At 41.9% G+C, this 13,131-nt stretch overlaps 1 protein-coding gene across 4 annotated transcripts in view; it reads right to left on the minus strand.

The window, feature by feature from the left end:
• The window catches only part of maml1 (mastermind-like transcriptional coactivator 1), a 32,329-nt gene extending 22,450 nt beyond the window's left edge, over window positions 1-9,879 (minus strand). For 2 of the 4 annotated variants that reach the window (XM_030061783.1, XM_030061781.1), the window contains exons 1-2: window positions 9,513-9,879; window positions 8,273-8,775 (exon numbers count right to left, since the gene is read on the minus strand). In XM_030061783.1, coding sequence (XP_029917643.1) covers window positions 8,273-8,602 — 330 coding nt within the window. In that variant the 5' untranslated portion in view covers window positions 8,603-8,775; window positions 9,513-9,879. Of the gene's footprint in view, window positions 1-8,272; window positions 9,480-9,512 lie in introns of those variants that run through there. The other 2 variants (XM_030061784.1, XM_030061782.1) reach the window with 2 other exon arrangements.
• Window positions 9,880-13,131: the final 3,252 nt, after the last annotated feature.

Below are 13,131 nucleotides of genomic sequence, written 5' to 3' on the forward strand. Positions count from 1 at the left end.
GCCGGAGGAGCCAAACCCCTGACTCACCTCCAGCAGAAACACAAAGGCTGCTGTTTGCACGCTTCCTGACACACACACACACACACACACACACACACACACACACACACACACACACACACACACACACACACACACAGGATGAGTCAGCTCAGTGGAGGTGGGTGGGGGTTTCAACTCACACTGAGTCACCACACAGGACTCCAGTCACACTGAGCTGCTCTGTGCACACCAGGCCCTCATCCACTCACACAAAACTAATCAATTATCATCACCTATTATCACCTGATCAGTTCAGTCATGGATCAAAGTAAAAAAATAAAATCACCAAACATCTGCTGAATCCTGCTTCACTGAGAGGCCAAGATAAACCGTGTTTGTCCGAGCTTGAAGCTGAGCCTGATGCACAGAGCTTCTTGTGGGAATCTGAACGTCACTTTGGGCTCAGCTCATTTCCTGTCAGACTTTGACTTTATTTTGAAACTTCACAACTTCAGCGTTTCATCAAAAAAAAAATACCAATCAGGTAGTGAAGAGAACAGGTCGCACAGTGCAGGGCGCCGTTCACATTCTTGTGATGCACAGACGTGACATTTTCAGAGATAAGCCGCAGATACGCCCTCAGGTTCTCTCTGCCTCTCCCTGCATGGTTTGTAAAATTTTAAAAAATTGACTAAACAGAGAGGCAGATACACGGTGTCAGAAATTTTTTAAAAAAGTATCTCTTATTTTTACCAAAACGCTTTTAGGAACAGGTGTTGCTATAAATACTATGATACTTGCATTGGATAGCTGTTTTCAGTTTGTCTATGTAACCTGTGTCGCTCCCTGTCATATAAACCATAAGTTAATAAATAATTAGCCAGATAACTGGGGAAGAACTGATGCTATATGCTGCAGACAGGGACTGGATAGCATAAAACTTTAGGAATATGATTGAGTGGTACTGCTGACTGTTAGGTGGTAAAAATAACATTAACTCCAATCTACATCCGTTGCTGGACAGAATTCGACTGTGGGTGTTCTTTCCCAAAACAAAACCAGATGATAACATCAGGCAGCAGAGTCTCCACTTACACCAGAACAGGGATTTCAACCTGTTTTCATGTCCTGGAACCTTGAGTTGATGTTCATCTGAGCTTAAGACCAACACCTGAAGTGACCCTGACTTCTGATAAAGAGAGATAGTTTTGTTTGTTTTAAGCATTAAATTCTTTAGAAACCAATTCTGAGCACAGATTCAAAGAGGTGACATTGACATGTTAAAATAATCGCTCGTACTTTTTTGATACCATGACGATTTCAAGCGAATTAGATTGAAGCCTGAGCAAATTCACTTGATTTCTTTCAAAAACACAGCAAAAAGGAGATGAATGGATTTGCAAAAAAGAAGATAAAATAGATATAGACTTTGTAGACTATCAGCTCCAACTGTCCAATCTAATCCAGTCTAATCCAGCTGTTGAGCCATAAAGTTTCCTCTCCTGCTGCCTATAACGCTCAGCTTGTCTTGTTGTCACGGTAACAGAGGTGTTCATTCCCTTCTGTGTTTGGCATTGAGCTCATAGTTAGTGCTACTGCTGGACTGGACTGCACTTTACTGACAGCTGTTTCCACTATTCTGTCCCCCCTCATGTATATAAATAGGGGGGGGACAAAAAATTAGAAACACCTCTCAAGTGTAACGTAGTCCAGTAGAAGACCACTGCAAACTACAACCTCAGTAATAAACACAGAATTAAAGTGACACATTCTGCACAATGTCAACACAAACTGAACATGATAAACTTTGTTAAATAGTAGAGTTTATGGCAGAGCTGCTGAGCTGAGCTGCATCAGACTGGACAGCTGCCGCTGAGGAAGAGGAGTGCCTATTATTTTGAATATACGATCAAAAAATATTTTTTTCCTTTCCAATTTCAAAAACACAGTATTTACAATTATTATTATTATCATTTGTCTAAATTATTCTCATGTTGCTGAAGATGGCCTGTAATCCCTTCATGTGGGAATAAATCTGATTACCAGAACATTAGTAAAATATTAACAAAAAAATAAAGATAAGAAAGGTTACCAGAAAATTGACTTTTTTAACTCAGTAAAACTATATTTATACTTACACTATTAAACTGTGTTTGCAACACAATGTAATATACAAATATAATCAATAAAACTGATGAAATTATTTGAAAGAATACATTTGTCTATTTATGGTATTTCTTATTTCACCATTTGAATTCTAGTTAACTATGTGAGGGAAACACTGTGAAATGATCTGTGGAAATGTCAGGTCAGTGACACTGGATCAGATTTTTTTGAGCTTAAAATGATTTTAAAGTAATTGTCATGTTGCCAAAGATCCTCTGGAGGCCCCTCAGGGGCCCTGGACCCCACTTGGAAACCCCGTGCTAAAACACTGTAGTAAGAGAGGCGGCAGGTGGAGGAGAGCTGCGAGTCCAAAGTCCATCTGCTGCACGACAGTGTGTGAGGAGACACTCCCATCAGTCTGAACACACACGCCTCTTTCTCTCTCACACACACACCTTTCCCACACACACACACACACACACACACACACACACACACACACACACACACACACACACACACACACACACACACACACACACCTTTCCCACACACACACACACACACACACACACCCGGGGAGGATGGACAATCAGACTGTGTGCAGGTCTTATGATGCTTAAAGACGAACCATTCACATGAGTATCAGCACTGAATATCAGTTATCTGTGTCATTGATGAGTAATAACCAATAGTGGTCCTGAAAAATCAATATGGGTCGATCCCTGGTATCAAAGCAGTATTAGCCTCATTCTGACAAGGAAATATTTGGATATTATAAGCTGACAGTTTATGCTGCAACTCAGAAACTTGTCAATTCAAATTAAAGACCGTTTATGAACTTCTGAGGTCTATTATTTCTAAACAAAATTTAACATTTCAGCCCTTCTATTGGGCCTGACAGTTTTTCCCTCGTCAAAACTTTGCTGCGACATTCATCTGCCTTGCCGACAACCTAGCATGACGTGTTTGGTACCAACAGATTCCTAAGACCGTCTAGTTTCACATGATGATATTTACTTTAAATAAATAAATGTGTCATATATTTGTATATATGGTGGATATAGGTATACCTTTTCACATATGCTCAATTGTTATTTCTGAATTTATTGTAATATTTTGCAGTATTAATGCACATACTAAGACTTAATGCACATACTTTTGATATAACTTTGCATAATGCACTTTCATTTCTATTTCTTGTAATTTAATTCTTCTCTCGAGAATTTGAGCAGCTGCAACTGACCCACCTTCCCCTCTGCGATCGATAAAGTATTTCTGATTCTGAATTCAGCGATTAAAAAAATGACTAAAGAATAGCGATACTTAAGTGAATGGTTTTTTTTTCACCCCTAGCAGACACACCTGCAACCAGCACTGCAAGCTCCAGAGTCTGAGCTGGCCAGCAAACGCCACACCACAGAAACGGTTTTAACGCACAATAACAAGCCGACACCTGAAAGCAACACCTTTATCTGCTTCTCATGAAAATTATCTCCAGAGTACGCTCATTATCGCTGAAGACAACATGATAATTTCTCACCTCTCTGTTTAATGAGCCATTTAATTGCCTTAGTCATCGCAGGATAACAGTTTATACTTTCTTAACTGAAGGTCAAAGGTCACCAGGCACAGGAACCAGGATGTTTGACTTAGCAGAAAGCAGACGAGGTGCTCGGAAAGCCGAAAGCCGGCTGCGGCGTTAGTTCCTCCAGGCTGATTATGAAATATATCCTTGTAAAACAGAGAAACTGAAGTGCACCACGTGGAGCCGTGTCAATATTTTAAAACAAAACGCCGCCTGAGGCTCATTGGTGTTGGTGGACTGGTAAAAAAAAAAAAAGAAAAAAGAAAAAAAGACCAACTCCTGAATTGGGGGTTTTCACGTTGGGTTTCAACAAGCCACCGACCCCCACCTGACCCGATTTTGCACTTAAATCAAGAGATTTTTTCAACAAGCATTAAAACAAAAGACACTTGATGTCAAGCCAGCATCACAGATTACCAAAACAAATTAGTAAGAGAGTAGTAAAAAAATTTACAAGAAAATTACCTGAAATTTGCAAAAAAAAAAAAAAAAAAAAGTGTATTGTGTATACCGTGTTGCTAATTTTCTGGGGGGTTCTTTTGCCAATTTTCCAGTAATTTTCTCAAAAAAATTTTAAACTAATGTCTTGCTATTTTTTGTTAATTCATTGATGATTTACACACCAGAAAATAAGCAAATTAAAAAAGTTAAATTACATTAATTAATTAAATTAAAAGAACTTTGAAAATTTGCACAAAAAAAATCCTTTTAAAAAATACAAGCAAACTATATTTATAATGATTAAAATTATATCTTTAATGGTAAAATCAGTGATGCTGGATCTTTCACAAACATCTAAACTGTATTCTTCATTTTGCTGAGGCCACCCTGGAAGACCGTCAAGGACTCCTGGGGGTCCCCGGACCCCATGTTGAAAACCACTGTCCTTAATTACAGTTACAGTGCAACCCTCAGGGTGGGTCCACCCTAATCTGGAGAACGCTGAAAGCTTCTCTGTTTCTCCATTTTGCCGTTCCATCCAGACTGAACCAGCGTTTCCATCGCTCTGCCAGGTGGATTCCTTTTAAAAACGGCGGTGTCGGCGTTGTGTGTAGCAGAGAAATGGGGAAAACGGAGGGTTCGGTGACATATGAAGTGTAATGTCTGACCGTCATGTGACCGTGAAGTGTCGCTCTGCACACGCCTGGTAAAGAAACTTGAGGGACGAGGCCCAAGCAGTATGGACAAAGTCAAACAACACAGTATCTTTTACTGAACACCTCAAAATTGATATTGTGACAAAACTGTAGGGATGACTATCGGTGCTTTCAGCAGATATTTCCTCACAAGAAATTTTTGATAAACAACCATTAGTGACATGGATATGCTGACCAAGCGGGCAGAGTCAAATAACAGAGCAGCTAAAACAACGTATTCAACTCAGGAAAATTGCATCTCTTCTCTGTAATGCTGCCTTTAAAACCAGGAAAAGACAACACGTGCCAGATCACTGTACTACGACACCCAAAATCCCAGACGATATCTAGGTTTATATCATGACAGATATGATATCAATGTGTTGCCCAGCCCTAGTGTGGAGTAAACTAAATGTCATTCTCTAAAGGGCATTTTCCACAAATAAAAAAATCAAGAGACTGCATCTTTCCTCCCACAGATTCACAGCTACAGTGACTCGTCTCTGTCACTGTGAAGCTCCCGACTCCGACTTCATTCAAACTGTTGAGCCTCCAGAGGATTTGTACACAACGTGACCATAAACTGAGCAAACAGCAGTGAGACTCATTAAGTCCAGTCTAACCCTGGTCTCACCCTGTTTGTCAAGTGTTCAAACATGGAACTGAATAATCAATCAACAGAAAATTGACTTAGTATAATTTCAGAAACGGATGGGTTTTGTGTTTTATCCAGTGCAAAATGCCAACCATCTGTCTTCCTTCAGCTTCACTAAGACTCTAAGATCCTGCTAATCATTTCATCTATAAATATAAAAACTAATGACAAACGCTTTTCACAAGTTCCCAGAGCCCAAAGTGATGACGTTGAACTACTTCTTTAGTAGGGACGGGTCACAAAACTATTGAACTCGGCGTGTTTCTGTTAGACGACTCGGGTTTGAACACGCGATTCATTCACAATTTTGTAATGATATGGAACTGAGAAAAACAAGCGATTTCTACTGTTGACCTCCTAGGACACTTTGGCTTTATTTGTCACACTTTAGACACTAAATGATTAATCCACTAATTGAAAATATACTCCATAAATCAACTGTGAGTGAAGATAACCATTAGCTGCAGCTCTAGTTCATACAAGGACTGGGCAATATATCAGTGGTATAGTGATATCATTATTTGAAACCAGATACAGTTTGGGATTTTAAATATCATAATATTGCAATATGACATAAATGCTGCCTTTTCCTGGTTTTAAAGGGTGTAAATTACTAATGACTGTTTATCAAATAGGCTATCTTGTATGCAAATATCTTATGAAAGCACTGATAGTCATGGATACAATATCAATATTGAGGCATTTGGTCAAAAACATTGTGCTATTTCATTTTGTCCAGATATCACAGCCCTAACACATACACGCTTTTCTTGAGGCATACACATATTAAATAATAATAACAATGATAATGATAATATGAATGATAAAAGCAGGGGTCAAAGGTCAGCGACAGGGCTTCAGTGTGCTGTGTAGCCGGTGAAACCAGCTCTTTTCATCACTACATTCCTCCCGACACAGTGACCAGAGGGTCAGACGGCCTGGGCCGGGGCTGTCTGCCTGTTTGTGTCAGAGCAGCGGCAGACACACACTTCCTGTGCGGTCACGTGACACACAGCGTGGCCACAAACAACACTTCCTCTGTCAATCACTGCAGCTGCACGCTCTCACTATACAGCCCTGTGGTCTCGTCCGTACGGAGAACACGACTGGAGTGGCTTCACTCAGCCTGCACGACCTCAACCAGAGAGGAGGGATCAATCAGCTGGACGGACACACACACACACACACACACACACATACACACACACACACAGGACTCTAAATGACTCCACCATGAGCCAGTCTGAGAGCCCAGAGTGTTTTCCTTGTAGTGAAAAGCCCTCCAGCTGCCAACCTCAGTGGGTTTTAACCCTCTGAAAACTGGGCTTTTATTTTGACACGTCCATAGAAGTAGAATTGGAAACAGAACTCGTTCTGTGTCGATGCTGAACCCTCTGAAACCTGAACACATCTCTGCTGCAACACCCCTGACTTAATTTCTTTTGAACAAGAGTGCAAAGGTGTAATGTGGTCGATGAAGATTCAGTATTAATAATAATAATAATAATACTAATAATGCTAACAATAATAACTATAGTTATGTAGTAAATAATAGTAAAGTAAAGGTACCATATGAAACTAGACGGCATGAGGAATCTACTGGTACAAAACATGTCGTGTTAGGTTGTCAGCAAGGAGGCTAAATATCGTTGCAAAGTTCGGCTAAATTTTGTCAAGGAACAAAACTGTCATGTCTGTTTCCAGCAGGTCCCTTGACCTCTGACCTCCAGATGTGTGAATGAAAATGGGTTCTCTGGGCAGCCACGGCTCTCCCCTTTGCAGACATGCCCACCTTCTGCTAATCCCATGCAGTTTGGGCCACAAACCCTGCAGTCCACATGTGTTCTTGTGGCCTGTTGTAAAATGGTGTGTGTGTGCAGACTGGGGCCTAAACAGTCTTGGAGCTGCATCAGTTGGCTTTGACTGGAAAGCTGAGACTCTTGTGGATTCAATGAGCCACATTTGATTCCTGTGTGATGATGTTGGCCCCCATAGCAGCCATTTCACTGCAGGCAGAGCATTTTGTCAAACTGGACGTCACTGGAGAAAATGACCTCTAGTGACCTCTAGGAGAATCACAGCTTCATCAAACTTTACAGACACAAACTAGAGAGCGAGGCCGTTCAGAGGAGCTCTGCTTCTCCAGCTGGACTGACAGTGAGGGCCAGTTTCTGACACATTTCCACAACAAAACACTTGCAACTCAATTGCCAAAAAAATGTGATTCCTACAGAAATCTGCAAATGTCAAAGGTTTTTGACATCAAATCAAAGCAAGAATTTTTCTGTTGTGTTCCTCAAGGTCTTTGTGTCCTAATGTGCGATTTGGGAGTGATTTTGATCATTTTTTATCAATTCTCCAGTGGTCAAAAATAGTTAAATATTTCACCACATCTGTAATAAATGGTCAACACATAAATCAACACATAAATTGCTGCAACAACTTATGACACATAACTGAACATGGGGATGGCTTCATAAGCCTCCATCATAATGCTGTTAACCTTGCACACTATAAATAAATAAAAAATAAATAAACAGGCGCCAAACCAAAACACAATGTTGATTACACATTTATGACTAGAATAACTTGACACATGGAGCTGAGCTGTATCTCAAATTAATCTTATGGTTCCCAGCTTTCAGATGATGTTTACCCTTTTATTTCCCCCTGACGACCCCCTGCCCCCGTACTAAAATGGGTCGAAGAAAGGGCCGGAATGTTAAGGGGATTAATAAATAATAATGATAATAATAATAATAAATGGCTCCTGGATTTCGGTGGGGTTAACAGCTGATCACTCACCGCTATTAGCGTGCTGTTCCGGCTCTGCTCCCCGGCCGCGCCGCCGCTGTCTCCGGGCTCCGCGGCGCCGCTCCCGGTGCCCAGCGCCCTCTGCCCCGCCGGGTCCGCGCTCGGCTGGGGCTGCCTGTGCTTGCTGGAGCGCTTGGCTTTGGTCTGCAGGCAGCGCTGGTGCAGGGCGAAGGTCTGCTGCCTCTCCAGCTCCAGTCGCTCCAGCGCCGTGCTCTCGTAGCGGCTTTCGCAGCTGTTGTGATGCCGCCGGAAGAGCTCGATCCTCCGGCGGAGCCTCTCCATCACCGCGCTGTGTCGCGGTGCAACAAAATCCGCCATCATCAATAAAGACTGTGGTAAACTCCGGACTCAGGCTTCGTCCATAAAAATGCTGAATTTGCCTCTTTTTCAGTATTGGGCGTCTACACCCCCTCTGCCCTTTACAAAGACTCCTCTGCTGGCTCCATGCAGGCAACCTTTGTCTTGCTAATGGCCTTTAGTCACTGCAGCAGTCACTAGCCGGAGAGGAAAATCAACATTTTTTTCATTCAGACTGCCGTTTTGCTAACTTCAAATCAAGTTAATATTACTAAAACACACAAATCTAATTCTTTAAAACATCAAGCTGCCAATTAATGCTGTATAAGCTGCCGTGCTGCCCTGTTAAAGCCTCAATCTGATCTGTTCTCAAGTCAAAAAAAAACACACAAACCCCTGATCTTCCATGTGGTCTGGACACACGGCAGTAAACAAGACAACTCTCTCTAATGTACATGCGAACTGTTTATTTAATTAAACAGCCACGACTTGGTGTTTTACTAATACTTCAAATCAATGAAGGATCCTGCTGCATGACTCGTGTGGGCAGCACATTCCTCCAGTTACTCACAAACCAAAAAGTTGTAGCGTCGAAAAATCCCCCAAAAAACTTTTATTAGTATCTGGTGAAGTTTGGTGGTGGATTTTTTTGGAAGCTAGCTTGCATCTAACTCGGCTGTCATCCACCTGTCCGAGATGCATCCACACACCATGAGAACATTATTTCAGGCGACTAACTTGTTGAAAAGTTTATTTTGCTGAAGGTGCGTTAGCAAACAAGAGCTGGTTAGCTTGTCTAGCTAGCAGCACAGTTGCCTTTCCTCTAAAACTTGACAAGGTGTAATAATCACCTCCCTAACACACACATTCAGCTGATTTAATCATTCCAAATGCGAATAAACAAGTCTTAACAAGAAGTTTGAAGTCCACTTACTGTAAATGTAATGTTGCTGCCTGCTGTTTCTACAGCATCTGTCTACAAACAGCTGATCCTCCGCCTCCTCGGTGCGGCTAGCTGCTAGCTGTTAGCTGTTAGCCGCTAACGCTGTTTGTTTGGGTAGCCGAGCTAACGGTTAGCCAGGCTAGCTAGCTGGCTAGGTGGCTAGCGTGACAGCATTTAAATAAAGCATGATGCTCGGACTTTCAAACTGTTTCTTCCGACGCGTCGGTGCGGACGAGCCCGTCTGACCGAGCCCCAGCCGGAGAACGCGAGGTTCGCAGCAGAACCACAATCCGTCAATAAGAACAGGCGAACTCTGTGTCTCTGTTCTGCTTCTATTGTTTTCCAGCGGACAGAGAAGTCTCCGCCGCCATCTTGGAAATTTTCTCTTTTTTTCCATCCGCGACGGGAGTCTCATCGCTGCTCCCGCCTCCGCGATCACTGACCAATAGAGAGCGAGATACGCCTCAGAACTTTGTGATTGACAGTAACAAGCACCAATAAGAAATGGGAAATGAGCTATTGACAACAGAAGGAAGCAGTAAAAGTTGTCATTTTTTCAATCCAACACAGGCCGTTGTTCCCGCCCCCTGGATGATTGACAGAAGGAGAAAGCAACAGCAAGAAATGTACTCAAATTAAATTAGAGAAATAAACCAGAAAGGAATAAATGAGAAGATAAACGTTAATGGAAAGCAGACACTGCGTCAGAAACCACTGACAGAAACGTGTCACACTCACAACAAGAAAACTGAGCTTTTTAACTTTTCAAGAGTAAAAGTTTAGTTTGACTCTTTATCCATACATTTCCCCTTAAGTATCCTCAGTGTGATAAAAAATGTTTCCATACCGTAGGCCAGTGTGACATAATATGGATGTGACTCTGGCAATGTCACACTGATTGATTGATTGATTGATTGATTGATTGATTGATCTGGATCCCTGGCAGTCTGCTCTTTCTAGGGTTCGCACAAGGAAACATCACATCATAACACAAAACATCACATTCTGATGCAAACAGCATGTAAAGTCAGGGGCCCTCTTATTGTAAGCCCTGAGTGGCCCCTAGTGATTACCTCATGTAATAGATAGATAGATAGATAGATAGATAGATAGATAGATAGATAGATAGATAGATACTTTATTGATCCCGGAAGAAATTAATGCATTCCGACGCTCAGTACAATAAATCCACAGTGTGATTAATACACTCAGTCCAAATTAGAAATTAGAAATTAGACATGCACAACACAGCTGCAGCCTGCAGTAAACCCTGTTAATCTGTGTTCCTGTTAATCCCAGCTCTGCAGTCGCTGTCTCTGCTTTTTAATCCAGCCTTAAGACACTTTCTTACACTCCTGCCTTTTTCTCTGATATCTGATTTTATCTGTTTCCATATTCCATATTATCTTTCTTTTTAATTTCTTTAATTTCTTTGTAACTGATTTCAAATTGTGTGCTTTTAATGTGCTGTTCTTGTGTCTTTGTTTTGTATACGTTAATTTGATTGTGCTTTTATGTTGTCTGTGCAAAGTACTTTGTGCATCTTGACTGACAAATTGCTATACAAATAAAATTATTATCATTATTATTATTATTAAAATAGTCTAAGCATGAAACAATGGCCTGTACCAGCTATGTAGCCTATAATCCTGCAAATTAGCAATTGAGTGTGCAGTTGAAAAGCAAAATAAGAAAAATTAAAATAAAATAACAACAAAAATGAAAATAAAAACAAAAATTAAATAAAAATTAAAAACAAAAATAAATATAAAACTCGAGCGGTACTGGTGAGCCGAGCGAAGGGGCCGCCACTCGCTGACCGACAGGAAACCACACGACGCCCCTCTCAGGTGAGGAGGTGAGACTGCAGCGACGACAGCTGCTAAAAACACTGCTGTGACAGTCCGGGCCTTCGCACACCAACACTGTGCTCTCCATCCAAATATCTGCACCTTCTAAAACAAATACATCTGGATATACGTCTGAATATAATCCAGATTTGGATGTGTGGATCCATAGTGACCAATCCTCGGATGGGACAGCTGAGGTTGATCTCATGACCTTTGACATGTTGGAGTTAAAGGCGGAGTGAGCAGGATCTGTTGTTGTGGTTTGTAAACACTAAAATTTAAGGTTAGCTCCTCCTCCCTGGCTATGCTAACCACCTTTCCTAGGATGGCGACGGAATGACATGTACCCAGTTTCCCCTCAGGGATCAAGAAAGTATTTCTGATTCTGATTCTGATTGTGAAATGTAAAACATTCCTTCGGCGTTCTAGGAAAGAATTTGTCCCTCAGGCCGCTCCTAGTCCAGCAGCTCCCAGTCCAGCAGCTCCCAGTCCAGCAGCTCCCAGTCCAGCAGCGAGGCGTTGCTCTTCCTCCTCCTCCTCCTCTTCCTCAGCGATCCAGCAGGTGAAGCCGACCCCAGATTCACTCTCACTGTGGAACAAGCTTTGTTCGCTCGCCGCTTCTCTTTGGTGGATTTACTTTTTTTTTTTTTCCACGTCTGTGATTTTCATGGCTTCCTATTGGACGTGGTGCTATCGATCTGGCATGGCGCTGCGCTGTGATTGGCTGAAAGCTACACACCTGCTGCCCAAAGGCCGACGCCCAGAAGAATCAGCAAAACAAGAAAATCCAGGCAGAGGGCGGGGTCTCTGCAGACACACACACACACACACACACACACACACACACACACCAACACACACTGCTGGTGGCTCTCAGTCAGGATGGAGACGATCAGTTTTGCTTCTGAGGAAAATGAAAGTGTGTGCCTGGCAGTTTGCTGAGGCCTTCAGTGAAGCTGTCAGACTGCAGGACACACACACACACACACACACACACACACACACACAGAACAAACACAACAAACAACAGATTCCCCATTTTATTAGATTTACATTCATCTGCATCCAGTTGAATGATGTTCAGTAAATTCCTGATTATTTCAGCAGCGGCTCAGAGCTCAGAGCAAACAGGACGCTGCTTCATTTAGCTGTCACTCTCAGTCTGACGTCTGATCAGTTTCCAGGCTGAGCGGCGGCGTCCCGGCCAGCGAGCGAGTCCCACGCTGGAAAATTCCATGACTTTCCACAGTCAAGTCAGTCTTCCTGGTTGGTAAAGGCTGTTTAACCCTCTGAGACCCGGACTGACGTCAGATTTCTTGTTGAAATGCTCGTGAAAGGCGTCTGAACGCAGCCGGAGGACGTTCACCAGCTTTTAACCCTCTGAGACCCGAGCAGACTTGATATGTCAGAAAAACAGGAAAACAGGAAAACAGGCAACGAGCAACTGAGCGAGAAATGACTAAAAAAATTTGTAGGAAATTAGAAAAAGTTTAAAAGTCCTAGAAGTTAGCAAAAAAAAAAGAAAGACAAGAGAAGAGAAAGAATAAACAAACTGACCTGAAAACTTAAAAGAGACTAGATTAGAATTATTAGAAAATTATTAGAAATTCATCTATCTATATATGTATATATACATAAATTTCAAAATTAGATTGGATTAGAGTATTATTTTTCCCTAATTTTCAGGTCATTTTCTTCTGTTTACCAGATTTTTGGGTCATTTCTTGTTAAGTTGCTCGTTCTGTTTTTGGTTTTGAGAG

This window comes from Myripristis murdjan, chromosome 10 (genome assembly GCF_902150065.1).
Source record: "Myripristis murdjan chromosome 10, fMyrMur1.1, whole genome shotgun sequence".
In the NCBI taxonomy this organism is placed as follows: Eukaryota; Metazoa; Chordata; class Actinopteri; order Holocentriformes; family Holocentridae; genus Myripristis; species Myripristis murdjan.